General features: G+C 37.5%; 2 protein-coding genes across 2 annotated transcripts in view; one reads left to right on the top strand and one right to left on the bottom strand.

Annotated features, from left to right (window-relative positions):
• The window catches only part of LRFN5 (leucine rich repeat and fibronectin type III domain containing 5), a 984,773-nt gene that overhangs the window by 27,242 nt on the left and 938,491 nt on the right, over positions 1 to 19,040 (top strand). The window lies entirely within an intron of this gene.
• LOC145528563 (uncharacterized) overlaps positions 4,298 to 19,040 on the bottom strand; it is a 150,037-nt gene continuing 135,294 nt past the window's right edge. Inside the window, exons 9-11 of the mRNA XM_081547239.1 lie at positions 18,508 to 18,582; positions 8,030 to 8,073; positions 4,298 to 6,825 (exon numbers count right to left, since the gene is read on the bottom strand). Coding sequence (XP_081403365.1) covers positions 6,569 to 6,825; positions 8,030 to 8,073; positions 18,508 to 18,582 — 376 coding nt within the window. The 3' untranslated portion in view covers positions 4,298 to 6,568. The remainder of the gene's footprint in view (positions 6,826 to 8,029; positions 8,074 to 18,507; positions 18,583 to 19,040) is intronic.

Raw genomic sequence — 19,040 nt, 5'->3', positions numbered from 1 at the left:
GATTCAGTAATGTAATTCTCTTTATAATAATAGTTATTATTACTATTAATACAATTAATTGATAATAAATAATAAGTAATGATACTGGTGTAGGTATCCTTCTAAGAAAAGGAAATGGCAACCTGCTCCAGCATTCTTCCCTGGGAAATCCCACAGACAGTGCAGCCTGGTGTGCTACAGTCTATGGGGTTCAAAGGGTCAGACACGACATGGCGTGTTATGTTATGTTATGTTATTAATGTAAAATACTGTGTAGCCATTACACTTTTTAAAATGAATTTAAGACATCCATAATACATGAAATTTAAAACATATCCATAATGTGAAATTTAAAACATATCCATAATATGTGAAATTTAAAAACATAACCATAATATGTTTAATTTAAAACATGAAGAAAGAAAATCCAAGATAATCTTGCTGTATGATTTACTTAACAAATAACACCAAAAAACAAAAAAAAAACTAAAACTAAGAAAATTTAGAGAAGAGAAAGTAAGGCAATAGATAGAGCAATATGAGTTAAAGATAAGAAATTAGAGATTTAACAATACTATTTAGTTTGAGATATCACCCCCTCAAAATGCATAAAACAAACATTCAAAACTCATTACTGCTAAAGATGGGCTAAAACTGAGAGCAGATTGGAAGGCTAACCTTCCATGATGCTGAATATTTACTTCCATGTGCATATCTGAATTAAAAATATCTCTATCTAGATTATATGTATGAGTGTGGTTGGGGCTGATAGTGAGTTTCCATGACATGGTGGAAAGTATACTTGAGTTAGAGAAAGATGGATTTTAGCTGTGTCTCTGTCTTTAGCTGTTAAGATTCTGGATACATTTCTTCCTCTATTTTTATGAAAATACAGTAACTATAGAATAACTATGTATTTATTTTCCTCCATAATTTACACAGTGATATTCAACATCCATCTTCCCAAACCAGAGATCGAACCCAGGTCTCCTGCATTGCAGATGGATTCTTAACCAGCTGAGCTATCAGGGCCGCCCAAGAATACTGAAGTGGTCAGCCTATCCCTTCTCCAGCAGATCTTCCTGATCCAGGAATCAAACCAGGGTCTCTTGCATTGCAGGTGGATTATTTACCGACTAAGCTACCAGGGAAGCCGTCAACATCCATAAATGTACTTTAAAAATCAGCAGCATTATCTAGACAATCAGGGGGGTCTAGAATTTGACAATCAGAGGTCAAAATTTCAATCTATAATTTCTCTTTTCTCATTCTTACAGCTCTACTGTACCCATAAAACTTGTGGTACCAATTAAGAGATTTACTGCTTAAATAAATTCCTGTTCATATAAGAAAATGGGTGGGTTAGTGGCATTGTACTTAATACAAAATAGGAAGCTAGTAATGTTTGAAACACTGATTAAGTTAAATGCACTATGTACCAAAATTTAAATGTTGCCATAATTCATAAGGCAATATCTAAAATAGGGATGTATTTTGGGGAAGTGTGTGTGAATGTTTCAGCAAAATTTATAGAGAAATAACTTAGATGCTATAATTGGGCATTACATTGGCGATGATTTCTACAATAGGCCAATGTTTTGGACAAAGAAAAGATTCATGATATTAGCGGCTACTATTGTCATCTTGTTTAGAATAATTAGATCTTCTGAAATGACATAAGTGTGTATATATACTTATTTATATATATGCTGACCATATATCAAGCATTATACCAGAATCTAGAAACAAGATGAATTGATAATCTATTGTGGGCTACAAAGAAGTGAAATAAGAGTGGTCACATTAGAGATAAGTGTAGGTGTCCTAGAATATAAATCAGCTTTTAATGATGAGTGGCATGTAGTTTAACCTCATCACTCACAGTTTTAATGAGATTAAAAATTGTCATTCAATAAATACTGAGATCAGTAGAGTGGCAAAGTACATTCATCTCCTTAAGATAGTGCATGCACAATTACTTAATAGTCATATTAAGTATGTAGAACAAAATGCATGGAATTAACATTCCTGTTAAAACTAATGAATCTGAGAAACACTTTGACCCCATAAAATATTTGCATAATTACAATAGAAGAAAAGATTTAGAGTCTAAACATAGACACTTCCCCTGTTCTATTGATTCACTGAGACATGTATGATTGTTCTGCTATTCTGGATGAGGCTGTGGAATACAAGTGCTTTAGAATTAATGTGTCCTTTATTCCCTGATCTGTGCTTTTCCTGATTCTTGCTGCCAATAATTTAACTCTCCATTGCCACAGAAATTCCTTTCATATGACCAACTTTTACGAAGGGAAAATATTGCTTAAAGCTTTACTTTTGTACAAATGCTTTTTCACTTTCCTCTAGTGTAATCTGTGTGTCATAATACCTTCTCATCAGTATCTTCAAGGAAATTTGTTTTTGTTTTATTCTCTATTACAAAGAATGTGTATCCTTTAAAATGTGTTGAGATAACCATCATGAATCGAAATTCAGTATTACCCCTGTGAAAACTTTCTCTATAGGTGATACAGTTTTTCCAAATAATGATGATTCCTTTATTTATATAATACTTTAGTTCTCAGTTTGTGATAAGTATCTAAAACTTGACTAATAAACTGAAACTACTTGTTCTGAAGTGTTTGATATGTGTTTATATGAGTATGTAGAGAAAGCATTTTTTTATTCTACATGAGAAATATGTAGCTTCAGTTCAGTTCAGTCATGTCCGACTCTTTGCAACCCCATGAACCGCAGCACACCAGGCCTCCCTGTCCATCACCAGCTCCCAGAGTCCACCCAAACTCATGTCCATTGAGTCAGTGATGCCATCCAACCATCTCATCCTCTGTCGTCCTCTTCTCCTCCTGCCCTCAGTCTTTCCCAGCATCAGGGTCTTTTCAAATGAGTCAGCTCTCTGCGTCAGGTGGCCAAAAGATTGGAGTTTCAGCTTCAACATCAGTCCTTCCAATGAACACCCAGGACTGATGTCTTTTAGGATGGACTGGTTGGATCTCCTTGCAGTCCAAGGGACTCTCAAGAGTCTTCTCCAACACCACAGTTCAAAAGCATCAATTCTTTGGTGCTCAGCTTTCTTTATAGTCCAACTCTCATATCCATACATGACTACTGGTAAAACCATAGCCTTGACTAGACGGAACTTTGTTGGCAAAGTAATGTCTCTGCTTTTTAATATGCTGTCTAGGTTGGTCATAACTTTCCTTATATTTTCATATCCCAAGGCTATTTTTAAATCCTAATGTTGTTGGTACTGACAGTATTAAATGGAGAGATGGCCATCACTTAAGTAGGCATGTAACTGGTTTTGTATAGAATCTTACCACCACTAGAATCTGAATAATCAGTTTGATTTGATACAAAACCAGAAATCATTTTGTAGTTTTTTAGAATGTAAAAATCTCTAGCTTAAAAAAAAGCATTTTTAAGCTTTTTTCCTTAAGTAAATCAGTCTTTTGCATGTATCACTTTGAATTATAATTTTTTCTGGGTATATGCCCAAGAGTAGGATTGTTGGGTCAAATGGTAATTCAATTTTTAGTTTTTTAAGGAATCTCCATATTGTTATCCATAGCAGCCTTACCAATTTAAATTCCCAGCAACAATGTAGGAAAGTACCTCTTTTCTCCACACCCCCTCCAGCATTTGTTATTTGAGGATTTTTTGATGATGGCCATCTGACCAGTGTGATACCTGAGGTGATACCAGTGTGATACGTGAGGTGATACCTCACAATATTTTTAATTTGCATTTCTCTAATAATTAGTGATGCTAAGCATGTTTTCATGTGCTCTTTTTATATCTGTATGTCTTTTTTTGAGAAATGGCTATTTCTACCCATATTCTATCCATTTTTTAATTGACTTGTCTGTTTTTCTGATATTGAGCTACATGAGCTCTTTGTATGTTTTAAAGCTCAATCCCTTGTCAGTTGCTTCATTTACAAATATTTTCACCCATTCTGAGGTTTGTCTTTCTGTTTTGTTTATGGTTTTCTTTGCTATGCAAAAGTTTTTAAGTTTAACTGGAGAAGGAAATGACAATCCACTCCAGTATTTTTGCCTCGAGAATCCCGTAGACAGAGGAGCCTGGTGGGCTGCTGTCCATAGGGTCGCACAGAGTTGGACACGACTGAAGCAACTTAGCATGCATGATGTATTGGAGAAGGAAATGGCAACCCACTCCAGTATTCTTGCCTGGAGAATCCCAGGGACAAAGGAGCCTGGTGGGCTGCCATCTATGGGGTCGCACAGAATCGGACACAACTGAAGCGACTTAGCAGCAGCAGCAGGTTCCATTTGTTTATTTATTTATTTATTTTTATTTTCACTAGGTGGTGGATCAAAAAAGATCTTGATGTGATTGATGTCAGAGGTTTCTGCCTGTGTTTTCCTCTAAGAGTTTTATAGTATCTGGCCTTACATTTAGGTCTTTAATCCATTTTGAGTTTATTTTTTTATATGATGTTACATAGTGTTCAAATTTCATTCTTTTACATGTAGCCGTCCAGTTTTCCCAACACCACTTATTCAAGAGACTGTCTTTTCTCCATTGTATTTTCTTGCCTCCTTTGTCATAGATCAGTTGGCCGTAGATGTGTGGGTTTATCTCTAGACTTTCTATCCTTTTCCAAGGATCTGCACTTCTGGTTTTGTGCCGCTCCCTTACCTTTTAAAGTTTCTGTAGGCTGCCTGTATTTCTTTTTCTTGGGGATGGTCTTAATTCCTATCTCCTGTACAATGTCACAAACCTCTATCCATAGTTCTTCAGGCACTCTGTCTATCAGATCTAATCCCATGAATCTATTTCTCACTTCCACTATATAATCATAAAGAATTTGATTTAGGTCATACCTGAATGATCCAGTGGTTTTTCCCTAGTTTCTTCAATTTCAGTCTGAATTTGGCAATAAGGAGCTCATGATCTGAGCCACAGTCAGCTCCCAGTCTTGTTTTTGCTGACTGTATAGAGCTTCTCCAACTTTGGCTGTAAAGAATATAATCAATCTCATTTTGGTATTGACCACCTGGTGATGTCCACGTGTAGAATCTTCTCTTATGTTGTTGGAAAAGGGTGTTTGCTATGACCAGTGTGTTCTCTTTGGAAAACTCTATTAGCCTTGGACCTGATCCATCCTGTACTCCAAGGCCAAATTTGCCTGTTACTCCAGGTGTTTCTTAACTTCCTATTTTTGCATTCCAGTCCCCTATAATGAAAAAGACATCTTTTCTGGGTGTTAGTTCTATAAGATCTTGTAGGTCTTCGTAGAATCATTCAACCTGAGCTTCTTCAGCATTACTGGTTGGGACATAGTCTCAGATTACTGTGAGATTGAATAGTTTGCCTTGGAAATGAACAGAGATCATTCTGTCCTTTTTGAGATTGCATCCAAGTACTGCATTTCGAACTCTTTTGTTGACTATGATGGCTACTCCATTTTTCTAAGGGATTCTTGCCCACAGTAGTAGATATAATGGTCATCTGAGTTAAATTAACCCATTCCAGTCCATTTTAGCTCGCTGATTCCTAGAATGTTGATGTTCACTCTTGTCGTCTCCTGTTTGACCACTTCCAGTTTGCCTTGATTCATGGACCTAACATTACAGGTTCCTATGCAATGTTGCTCTTTAGAGCATCAGAATTTGCTTCTATCACCAGTCATAGCCACAACTGGGTATTGTTTTTGCTTCTTCTTCACTTCTTCATTCTTTCTGGAGTTATTTCTCCACTGATCTCCAGTAGCATATTGGGCACCTACTGACCTGGGGAGTTCATCTTTCAAAGTCATATCCTTTTGCCTTTTCATATTGTTCATGGGTTTCTCAAGGCAAGAATACTGAAGTAGTTTGTCATTGCCTTCTCCAGTGGACCACATTTTGTCAGAAATCTCCATCACGACCCGTCCTTCTTGGGTGGCCCTACACCACATGGCTCATAGTTGCATTGAGTTAGACAAGGCTGTGGTCCACGTGATGAGATTGGTTAGTTTTCTGTGATTGTGGTTTTTGGTCTCTCTGCCCTCTGATGGAGAAGGATAAGAGGCTCATGGAAGCTTCCTGATGGGAGAGACTGAAGGAGGGGGAAACAGGGTCTTGTTCTGGTGGGCAGGGCCATGCTCAATAAATCTTTAATCCAATTTTCTGTTGATGAGTGGAGTTGTGTTCCCTCCCTGTTGTTTACCTGAGGCCAAACTATGGTGGAGGTAATGAAAATAATGGTGACCTCCTTCAAATTGTCCCAGGCATGTACTGCTACACTCAGTGCTCCCAACCCTGCAGCAGGCCACCACTGACCCACGCCTCTGCCGGAGACTCCTGGACATTCCAGGCAAGTCTGGGTCAGTCTCTTGTGGGGTCACTGACCCTTTCTCCTGGGTCCTCGTGTGCACAGGGTTCTGTTTGTGCCCTCTAAGAGTCTATTTCCCAGTCCTGTGTAAGTTCTGGCAGCTCTATGGTGGGGTTAATGGAGACCTTCTCCAAGAGGGCTTTTTCCATACCCAAGTCTGCTGCACCCAGAGCCCCTGCCCCTGTGGCAGTCCACCGCTAACCGGTACCTCCACAGGACACACTCAACTACATTTCGATCTCAATCTCTGTGGGGTCTCTGGGTCCTGGTTTGAACAAGGTTTGTTTGAGCCCTCTGAGCGTCTCTGGCAGGAATGAGGTTTCATTCTAAATGTTAATTTGTTTGCCCACCCTATCATCTTACTGGGGCTTCTTCTTTGCCCTTGGACATGAGGAATCTTCTCAAAGATTCTCCAGTGGTGCGCAGCTGCTGCTCCAGCATTTGTGACATTGTACAGGAGACAGGAATCAGGACCATCCCCTAGAAAAAGAAATGCAAAAAAGCAAAATGGCTGTTTGAGGAGGCCTTACAAATAGCTGTGAAAAGAAGAGACATGAAAGGCAAAGGAGAAAAGGAAAGATATACCCATTTGAATGCAGAGTTCCAAAGAATAGCAAGGAGAGATAAGAAAGCCTTCCTCAGTGATCAGTGCAAAGAAATAGAGGAAAACAATAGAATGGGAAAAACTAGAGATCTCTTCAAGAAAATTAGAGACACCAAGGGAACATTTCATGCAAAGATGGGCACAATAAAGGAAAGAGATGGTATGGACCTAAGAGAAGCAGAAGATATTAAGAAGAGGTGGCAAAAATACACAGAAGAACTATGCAAAAAAGATCTTCATGACCCAGATAATCAGGATGGTGTTATCACTCACCTAGAGCCAGACATACTGGCATGGCAAGTCAAGTGGGCCTTAGGAAGCATCACTACAAAGCTAGTGAAGGTGATGGAATTCCAGCTGAACCATTTCAAATCCTAAAAGATGATTCTGTGAAAGTGCTGCCCTCAATATGCCAGCAAATTTGGAAAACTCAGTAGTGGCCACAGGACTGGAAAATGTGTTTTCATTCCAATTCCAAAGAAAGGCAATGCCAAAGAATGCTCAATCTATTGCACAATTGCACTCATCTCACACACTAGCGAAGTAATGCTCAAAATTCTCCAGGCCAGACTTCAACAGTATGTGAACTGTGAACTTCTAGATGTTCAAGCTGGATTTAGAAAAGGCAGAGGAACCAGAGATCAAATTGCCAACATCCATTGGGTCATCGAAAATGCAAGAGAGTTCAAGAAAAACATCTATTTCTGCATTATTGACTATGCCAAAGCCTTTGACTGTGTGGATCACAGCAAATTGTGGGAAATTCTGAAATAGATGGGAATACCAGACCACCTGACCTTCCTCTTGAGAAATTTGTGAACTGGACATGGAACAACAGACTGGTTCTAAATATGGAAAGAAGTACTTCAAGGCTGTTTATTGTCATCCTGCTTATTTAACTTATATGCAGGGTATATTATGAGAAATGCTGGGCTGGATGAAGCACAAGCTGGAATCAAGATTTCCGGGAGAAATATCAATAACTTCAAATATGTAGATGATACCCCCCTTATGGCAGAAAGTGAAGAAGTACTAAAGAGCCTCTTGATGAAAGGTTTTTTTTTTTAAGAAATACAATACCTTTATTTGGCATTGGGTATCCTGACATGTGTTCATTACAATCCCTTAAAAAACAAACCAAAAAGTCAGAACAAATTAATCAAAAATAAAGATCCAATGGCCCTATGTACATATAGCAAAGATAGCCCAGGCATCTCTCATGTGCAAGCACACCCACGCATGCACACACAGAGGTACACACATACTCCCCACACACCCTGGGAGACAGTAAAGTGGTTAATAAGCTTTGAGGAGTGGGAGGGGGAAGATTCCACATGTCAGCAATTTAAAGACACCCTTCCACATGAAGTAAGGATGCCTCATACAGCCAGTGGGGTATCACAAGTGTGGTTGGCAGCTTTAATTTCCTCTCTGGATGTCTCAGAAAATAAACCTGCATCCAGCAACTTACAGTGTCTTAGATTCCATGAGACTAGGCCACTTAAAGGACCTCCTTTCTCCATTTTTCCCACACCCTCTTGATGAAAGTGAAAGAGGTGAGTGAAAAAATTGGCTTCAAACTCAACATTCATAAAACTAGGATCATGGCATCCGGTCCCATCACTTCATGGCACATAGAGGGGGAAACAGTGGAAACAGTGACAGATTTATTTTGGGGGGCTCCAAAATCACTATAGATGGTGACTGCAGCCATGAAATTAAAACACTCTGGCTCCTTGTAAGAGAAGCTATGACCAACCTAGACATCATATTCAAAAGCAGAGATATTACTTTGCCGACAAAGGTCTGTCTAGTCAAAGCTATGGTTTTTCCAGTTATGTATGGGTGTGAGTGTTGGACTATAAAGAAAGCTGAGTGCTGGAGAATTGATGCTTTTGAACTGTGGTGTTGGAGAAGTGCCTTGAGAGTGCCTTGGACTTCAAGGAGATCCAACCAGTCCATCCTAAAGGAAATCAGTCCTGAATATTCATTGGAATGACTGATGCTGAAGCTGAAACTCCAATACTTTGGCCACCTGATGAGAAGAACTGACTCACTTGAAAAGACCCTCATGCTGGGAAGATTGAAGGTGGGAGGAGAAGGGGATGACAGATGGTTGGATGGCATCACTGATTCAATGGACGTGAGTTTGAGTAGATTCTGGGAGCTGATGATGGACCGGGTGGCCTGGCTTGCTGCAGTCCATGAGGTCACAAAGTGTCAGACACGACTGATGGACTGAACTGACTGAGGCTGCCTGCACTCCTTGACTCATGTCCTTCTCCTCACATCATTCCAACTTCTTGCTTCTGTTGCTGCATCCTCTGCTTTTTCCTCTGCCTCCATTCTTTTTCTTTCTTAGAAGAACCTTTGTGATTACATGTAGGGCCAATCTAGATAATCTCCAGGTTAAATTATCCAAGAAAATCTCAAAAATAATACTAGAATTACTCAAGATAATTATCTAGGAACATCTCCCCATCTCAAGATTCTTAATTTAGTCACATTCCCAAGTGCATTGCCATATAAGGTAATTCACATATTCTGGAGATTGTGATGTGGACATGTTAGAGGGCCATGCTACCAATACTACAGTTTAAATCTGTAAACATCGATAATTTGAATTACTAAAATTTCTACCTTTTTTCCCCCTTGCTTTGTAGAAGCAAAATGTACAAATGTTCCATGAATCTCTTTATCTGTTTTGCAACACAGTTTATGTTTTCCGTTTATGTTCACTCCATGCATATCTGGTAGCTACCCCATGGTGAGGAAAAAATAGAGTAATGTAAACACTGGAACAATGTCATCAGTCTTTCTCACATAATAATGAGATGCAAGTGACTTCTGGCTTTTTGGCTAATTACATAATTGAAATGGTAAAAAAATATTTGTTTTCTTGAACTCTGGCCAACTTAGATCTTGAGGCAGCTATTTATTTGACTCATTTCTTCCCCTGACTCATTAATTTCCGTTTATTCAAGTCATGTTATGTGAAATTTATCATCAAATTAACATTAATTACTGGTGTCTCCAAAGTGCTCCCTTTATTATTCATCTAGGCATTTTCCTGTCACTTGTTGAATACTATGGTGAATTAACCTTTCTAGAGTAGCAAAGATTTCAGGAACACCTAATTTTAAAGTAGTCTGAAGAAATGTCTGGAAGGTATGCTTGCATGATTAATTAATTTTAATAAATGGTAAAAGTTTCAAGCCCTCCTCTCCTAAATTGAGTGTTGAACCTGTATCACTGTGAATATAAGACACTAATTTGACTTTGTGGAACTGTTGCGTGTGTGCTAGTCACTTCAGTCATGTCTGACTCTGTGATCCCATGGACTGTAGCCCTGCAGGCTCCTCTGTCCATGGACTTCTCCAGGCAATAATACTGGAGTGGGTTGCCATCCCTCCTTCAGGGGATCTTCCCAACCCAGGGACTGAACCCATGTCTCTTATGTCTCCTACACTGGCAGGTGGGTTCTTTACCACTAGTGCCACCTGGGAAGCCCTGGGGAACTGCTTCCTGTGGTATGTCCAGTTTTAGGAATCATTGACACTAATATATTAATCTTAGCAATTAATTCTGTAAGAAGACCCAGATGCAGTGGGAATGTCCTGGGTTTTGGAACCAGAGACACAGGGCATCATCTGCACATCTATTACTCATTTGTTGGGTGATTTCAGCAAATTCCTACAGTCTTCATATCGCAGTTTTCTTTTCTGTAAAATGGTGTTAACAAATGCTATCAAATTTTCTGGAGTAATTTTGAAAGTTTGATGAAATAATATCTATAACTACTCTTTCACAACTTAAACACTCAAAGCAAGTTCATTTCCTCCCATTTCATTATTAGTCTTTTATCCACATTTATATACAAAATCCTAGGTACTCACTTTAAGTTCTTTCTAGTAGTTAACCATTTCTTTGTTTAATTATAATAAAAATCACACTTGGGGAAAGTTATTATGGGGAACATGATCATGTAAACCCTACTAATTTTCTGTTAAGTATTTCTATATTATAGCTCTTCCCAAGAAAAATTTTAATTCTGTCACATGATTGTCCACTAGATCTCTAATCTCAGAAACAGTTTTTCCAGATTAAAAAGCAATGGGTCCTTTAGGCCTTCTTCAAAACTTGATTCATACCAATATATCAGTTTGTCCTACTATAAAAGGAAAAGTCCTCAAGAGAACCAATTTCTTAGGTTAGCAAATAAATACATATTCTTTCAAGAGGTGGGCTTAATGGCGAGACAGCATAAAAATCAAAAGAAGCAACTGTGTGTGAAAAGCCAGAATGAATTTTGTTATCTGATTCACATTTTGGACACACCTTTAGCTTCGCCTTCTGCTCAACCCTATTTATTTTCTTACTTTCACAAATATTGATCCCTGGTCGATGCTGCACCACCTACTGCATCTTAGCATCTGCTTCCAGCAAATACAACCTGTAGAGTTGATATTAGGGGTAGTCCCAGGAGCAGGTTATAAGATGAGGTTTTTGAGCTGATTGTACATTACTCAGCCACCATTGAGAACCCTATCAACATCTTCTGATGCAATGTGGAAGTTTGCTGTTAAAACATTTGTTGCTGGTATATTTGGACAGTAGCAGTTGAATAGAAAATAAACAAGTGTACTACATTATATTTCAAACTTATTGGGAAAAATTAAACTGGAAGGATCATGGGATTGGATGCCTTTGCTAAACTACATTAATTTAACATAAGATAATGCACTACTAAAGAAAACTAATAAGTAATTGAAAACTGAGAGTCATGGCCAGAGGTTTTCTTTGCAAAATAAATGAAGTCCTCCTCTCCTGCAGAAGGAAGGTAAAGAAATCTGAAGACTAAGGTGAAGATGTAAGAGCTGGGTGACTTCACTTTACAGAAAGCCAAATATCCAACAAAGCAGATCTACAATTTCAAAGTCAGGGCTCTGTTTGGTAAACTCTGGAAATTTGATGACTGAGATGGAGATATGGTGGTTGTCCCCAAAGATTTGATCAGCCAGCTTCCTCTGAAACTTCTGAGCCTGCAGAAGTAACCTGCCCCTCCCTACAAGAACTGGAACTCTGCATTTACTGGGGGAAAAAGAAAAAGCAGAGGCCTTGTGTGAGATGAGACTACCACACAATTGCACTCATCTCTCCCTGCATCAGGGCCTTTTCTAATGAGTTGGCTCTTTGTATCAGGTGGCCAAAGTAATGGAGCTTCAGCTTCAGCATCAGTCCTTCCAATGAGTATTCAGGATTGATTTCCTTTAGGGTTGACTGGGTTGAACTGCTTGCTGTCCGAGGGACTCTCAAGAGTCTTCTCCAAAACCACAGTTCAAAAGCATCAGTTCTTTGGCACTCAGCCTTCTTTATGGTCTAACTCTCACATCTATACATGACTACTGGAAAAACATAGCTTTGACTATACGGACCTATGTTGGCAAAGTAATGTCTCTGGCATGTGATTCTATTTCATTTAATATGATTTCTTAGAAAGGCCATATCATTGTAAAATTTAGAATTGAAGGCACTTCATTTATGCTTGCTCTTCATTGTTTAATTAGGAAAGTGAAATCTCAGATAAAGTGTCTTGTTTAAATTTGAAAGTTTCACATCAAATCTTTAGCTCAGTCACCACATTTCTGTACTTTTAAAAGGTTCTCCAACATCATTTGGAAATAAGTCTCTTTAAAAAATCATATTGACCGAAAACATGTATTTTGATTATTTAGCTTTAAACTATCTAGATGAAACTTAAATGGATTAAAGCATAGTTAATACACCTGAATAATACACCTGAAGAGTTAATATACATGAGTTGTAGAATAATTATAAGATCTATCGTATCTATTTTATGTATCCATTTTATCTAATCTTTTCAATACCATACAAGGATCTAGGATGATTTTCACCTGACAGTCTTAGAAACTGAAATGCAGAGCACTCTATGACTTGATCACATCAAAAACTTAGTAAGTGGCAGAGATTTTTTTTTCAAACTGTTATTTGAATTTTTAAAATTTATATTTAAATTACACTAAACACATATCTATTGTTTAATAGTCACTAATCAAGTGCTCACTGTGGGAAAAGCATTGCCCTGATTTTGAGAAATATAAGATAATACAGAATGGATGATCACACTTCAAACACACTGAGGTCAAACTGTTTTTTAAGCTCAGTCTCTAGGTCACTTGTAGCAGAAGTGTCTTGTGGACTTTTAAACATAGAGGCTCTAACTCCAAAGAGTCAGAATATGAGAAAGCAAGTGATAGATTTGTGTTTGTACCTTAAATCTCATATGATTTGAATGCACATTAAAGTTTGAGAACCACTGGCAATACTAGTAAACATATGAAGATGCATGCTGTGTGAATACCAGAATGGAGCATTGTTCTTTTACACTAGATTAAATGAAATAGCTTTGCAACATTTCTGAATCATGAATATGAATATTTTTTCATGTTTCTGCATGAAGAAATGATCTAGAAAATCCAAATTATATCCTCAAAAATGTACCCTAAAAAATAATATCTTAAAAAACAACTTCTGGGGCATCAGGATTTAGCCTTAACTTTTCAGATGAATCTTGTTAAGCTTTTTCTAAAATAACATTGTGATTTTTGAAAATTCTAACAAGCGATTTTTTGTCCTATGTCAATATTTTCAGAGGGATGTTCAAGTGAGAGGGGACATGGGTAAACCTATGGCTGATTCCTGTTGAGGTTTGGTAGAAACCAACCCAATACTGTAAAGCAACAATCCTCCAATTAGAGACAAAGTAAAAAATATTTAATGTTTAGGAGTAAAACAGTTATCTTTTTTTTTATTATAGTCAGTTGTTTTTCAGACTTTTGAAGACATTAATGTCAACTGAAATTCCTAAAACTTTGGTCAATGAAGAGCTTTTTCAGAAAAGCTGAGATGGGATATGAGCTGGCATTTATTTTCATATAGGCTCTTTAGTTTTGAAGATTCTAAAGAAGCTGATAATTATTTTCAATGATCCCTTTCCCTTTCATCTGTACAGTAGCTAGTCCACATTTCCTTAGTTTTCTTGGAACTTGGTGACCTTGAAACTGAGTTATAACCAGTGAACTAGGAAAGGAAATCCTGAAAACTGGCGTCCTTGCTCCTCTGTGCTGTGTCTTCTTCTGTTTGGCCAAGATGAAAAGCCAAAGAACTAATTTGTAAGGCCTGTGTTGAGGATGACTTAGGTTACCACCAAAATTTTTTCTATTCTATAAATTTAAAAAAATGCATTTCAGTTTTTAGAATTATAGGGATCCATCTGTCAAGGCAGCCTAGCCTTAGTAATACAAAGAAGAAAACTAATTTAAATTAATATTTGGTTAGGACACCAAACTTTAACCATCAGTACTAAAAGCAGGAAAATGAATAAAGAATAATTGAAGTATATTTACACATTTTAAAGAAAATCTATCCTGTTTCACTGTGCTGAATTACCAAGTCTATTTATGCAGGAATGTCCAGTATATTAAATATTAAACAAAATCTCTTATAGATTCATATACTCTTTTGCTGTATTGTTTGCACAATTTCACAATGATGGGATATTGTATCATTTTGTGAAATCTGTCTTCTCGATTTTAACTGCTTCACTAAATCTCAAAGACTCCTATGGCAATGGCCTGATAGTGTATTTGCTAAAGCTGAATTACTGAATAGTGCTCTCAGATGTCTGAACATCCTTTTCAAATACTCTTTGAGTCCCTTGACTAAGGGATATTTTGATTTTTGTGAGTCACCTTTCAAACAGATTCATCTCTTCCCTAGGCATCTATGGTACTTAATAATTCATCCTGGTCTCCATTTGCAGGGATGATGGGCTAGGTGCCCTTCTTTAGTATTTCAGAAATAACCTTTCTAGAGAATCACATTACAGTTCTTCTTGTAACGAGGCTTAACTATTGAATAGATAAAACGTGATTTTAAAGAGTGATACTAGCTTTTAGTTTTCAAAGAATGAGTTTCAATCTAATTTCAAAATACAGTTCTATCTTACTTTAACCAATGTTCTTTCCTTTACAAAGTTTATATAAGTAAATCCCATGGACAGAGAAGCCTGATGGGCAACAGTACATGGGGTCACAAACAGCCAGACATGCAGAAACATATAACTTCATTCCTTTAAATGTGATGATCTAGTCACCTGCGATCTAATGACCATTAGACATTAGAATTGTAATGCTTACCATGTATCCCAAATTTTAGTCCAGAAGGGGTAATTATTGGGAGGAGAAGAGTGTTTTCCTGGGCAACACAGTTTTTATAGTCATATATTTAGTGTATCATTGAGACCAACCCACACTCATGTTTCCGGCATACAGTGTGAGCCTAGGAGGAGGTTGGTAATATGTATATGGAGCATTTGTATCACTAAATTAATATGACAGTATTCCTGAGTGCAATTTTGAGACAAATCATGTACCTTCACCCCAAATTGATAATATATCATGTTAATGACTATGTTGATACCTTTGAACTGTGGGGCTGGAGAAGACTCCTGAGAGTCACTTGGACAGTAGGGAGAGAAAGCTAGTCAATCTTAAGGGAAATCAACCCTGAATACTCGTTGGAAGAACTGATGCTGAAGCTGAAACTCCAGTATTTTGGTCATCTGATGCAAACAGCTGACTCATTGGAAAAGTCCCTGATACTGGGAAAGATTGAGGGCAGGAGGGGGAAGAGGGCAACAGAGAGTGAGATGGCTGGATGGCATCACCGATGCCATGGACATGAACTTGGTCAAACTTCGGAAGATGGTGAGGGACAGAGAGGCCTGGCGTGCTGCAGTCTATAGGGTTGCAAGGACTTGGACATGACTGGGCTACTGAACAACAACAGCAACAACAATGACTATAGAATAGGATGTGTTTTGAGGACAATGAGCAGGTGATGAGGAAGAATAGCCCTCTTAAGGGAACTATCAGAGCTGCCAATGTTATTGTAAAACAGAATTAGAAAATGTGTTCATAACTATTCTTTCCTTACATTTGGACCATGGAGTTAACTACTCAATGGTACAGTGATGATAGTACAGACATATATGTATGTGCCATGTCACTCCAGAGTGCTCCAAGGATACTTAGAAACCAATATTGTTTGTCTTTTTCTTATTTTTGTTTGGATTGGTTTTATTTTCAAACTGAAGTATGGTTATAACCCCCAGAATTTCTGAATCCTATGTTTAATTATCATTAGCTTTACATGACTACTCCTGTTTACACAAACATTTGGTAAATGTGATAGGCACCCTTTTGCTGAGAAAGACAGATGTTTGGTATAGTAAACATTTATTCAATGTTTGATTAATTACATATAATTAATTATGTAGTATTAATAGCCTATATACAAAACAAGGTGAGGATATTTGGTGTAGTAAATATTTATTTAATATTTTATCCAGTGCTATCTATGTAATAAAGGAATTATTGACAATTCATGCACATTAAGCTCAATGTTTGCTGATGAGCATACTGGAGATAGGAAGTTGCTTGGGGAAATTAATGGGTCTAATTGGAGGCATACTATCACTACCTTGATGTTCTAAATCATGTTAACCATTGACATACATGCAGCATTTTAGTGTTATAAATCTCTCCATAGAGAGAGACTCCACAAGATAAGAGAACAACTTGCCTATCAGTATATTAATCCAGAGTAAGGGGGTGGACCACCAGATCTGAGCTGTTTTCTCAGACCCAGGGATGCCTAGGATATGTTTTAGAATTTACCTTTTGTAAAAGTTGCCCCCCCACCAAATAAGGTAAATGTAGAGCAAAGGTAAATGTAGAGTGTTAACTGACCTAGTTGATCATGAGTATCAGAGATGGTTAGTATTTAATAATTGCAGTGACAGTAGAAGTGGTGCACTTGGCAATCCTCCTAGAGGGGTTATGTGACAGATATATTAGAAGATAAGGGTGGAATGGAGTAATTTCTCCAGTTAACCTGTGAAATAAGGGCATCGGAAATGTCATGATAATTTTCCATGTGATCACTATTTGGTTGAGAACTATATTGCTTGTTTTATATATTTAAAGCTAGGTTTGTATTATATGTCATTTGAACAAGCCCTATAGTTTCATGATATTTGGACAGTAGTCATGTGGCATGCAACGATGAAAGCTGTTATCATGATAAATTTCTTTATTTCCTACAAAATCTTTTTTATCCTAAAAGAACCCATACTAATTGAATAAAAAGGAGAAAACTACTTTATAATACAAATAAAGCAAAAAGCAATATACCTCTCTAGAGTTTGGAGAAGTAAAGAGATTAGTTTAAATACAAATGTATTGGGACTTCCCTTGGTGGTCCAGTGGTTAGGAATCCACATTCCAATGCAGGGGACACCGGTTCAGTCCATGGTTCGGGAAGATTCCACAGGCCACAAGGCAGCTGAGGTCATGGGCCACAACTACTGAAGCCTACCCACCCTAGAGCCCATGCTCTGCAGCAAAAGAAGCCACTGCAATGAGAAGCCCACACACCACAACTAGAGAAAGCCCACATGCGTCAATGAAGAGCCAAGCAGCAGCCAAAAGGAAATAAATAAAAAATAAATTTAAATGTTTCGATGCTCTGATTGACTCAAAATGAAGCTAAGCTGACTAGATGGGCTTCCAGAGCAGGTCTGTTGAAGTCAGGTTTGCTGACTCTGTGTGATTCAGCACAGGACTACTGTCAACCAGTCTTGCAGTACCCTGTGGATATGCCTGAGGAAATGGTTAAGGTCCTTCAGGCAGGAGCAGAATTTTCCATTTTTCAATAAGATAGCCATTGCTATTGCCTTGTGTTATATATAGAATATTTATAAAAATGAATTTGATTAACATTGACAGGGATGAAGAAAGACTGAAATGTGGTCACTTGGCATGTTAGAGAGTTTTCTTACACAGAACGCTTATAATTTTATGTTTCATTAATAAAAAACATGAGGCCATACTGACTTGTTTAATATTCAGATAATATAAATGTTTTACTTTCAAATACACCAGTGATAATTATGCATTTGTCATCCAAATCTTGTCAAAGAGAAATATTATTTTCACTTATATTAATGTTAAACTAATCAAACTTAACTCCAATTTAAATAAATGAACCAGTAGTAATTAAATTCTGAAGAGGATATATATCTCCAGAAAGTAAGGCTTCTAATATTTACAGCTTTGTGGTGATGAGATCTCTGGCAAGCTGGTTCTGCTCTAACAGAAAAGAGCAGGTTGGAGAGTAATACAAGGGGCCCAGTCTCTTGTCAGTAGTTGAGGTTGCCATGGAGAATACACAGATTTAAATGAGAATCTGAGGTTAAGCTAAACCCATGTCTTCTAGCCATTTAAAAAGGAGAGTCTCAATAGTAAGGGACCTTTCCACTGCCATTCACATCTATCCTGAGGAAAAATGTCATGTATTGAGACTCCTTTTTTGAGACAGAGGATAGATGATTAGTGTATTGGCCAAGTAGTGACATTTGCAATTTGTATTACAATTAAACCAATTGAATCAACACATCATTATCTAATACCTACCACATTTCTGGCAGCACAGTGGGTCCTAGGGATACGATGTTTGCAAAATCAGGCATTGTTCCAACCCTCAGAAACCTTACAGGAAAGGGCAAGATAAATAATAAAAGAAGATCATATAAATGAATGCAAAATTAAAACAAAAACAATTGCTATGAATGCAGGTTCTCATTTTGTACAAATGACAACAAAGATCTTGTAATTTAGGAGTTCAGTGTTTATTTCTAAAAATGTGATTTCTGAAGTGCCTGGAGGAGAATATGTAGGTACTGACTCCTGGAGGGAGGGAGATGTGGGTAGAGCTCAAAACATAGGGAAGAGTTTGTACAGATTCCCTAAAGAAGGCTCTTAATGGTAAGAAGGTGGAGCCCAAAATCATTGATGGTAGTGGTGGAGGATGAAGCTGGAGAGGTAACCATGGGCAAGACTTGTAACATTTTAAAGAACATTTTAAAGATTTTTTTCAATCATGAAAGGAATATGACTCTTTAGAGAGTTTTAAACCAAACTAATTTAATTGTGTTTACATTTTGAAA

The sequence above is a fragment of the Giraffa tippelskirchi genome, chromosome 12 (genome assembly GCF_054371585.1).
Source record: "Giraffa tippelskirchi isolate mGirTip1 chromosome 12, T2T-mGirTip1v1.2.pri, whole genome shotgun sequence".
In the NCBI taxonomy this organism is placed as follows: domain Eukaryota; kingdom Metazoa; phylum Chordata; class Mammalia; order Artiodactyla; family Giraffidae; genus Giraffa; species Giraffa tippelskirchi.
Note: the sequence above shows the minus strand (reverse complement) of the source record. Positions and strands in the feature narration are given on the sequence as shown.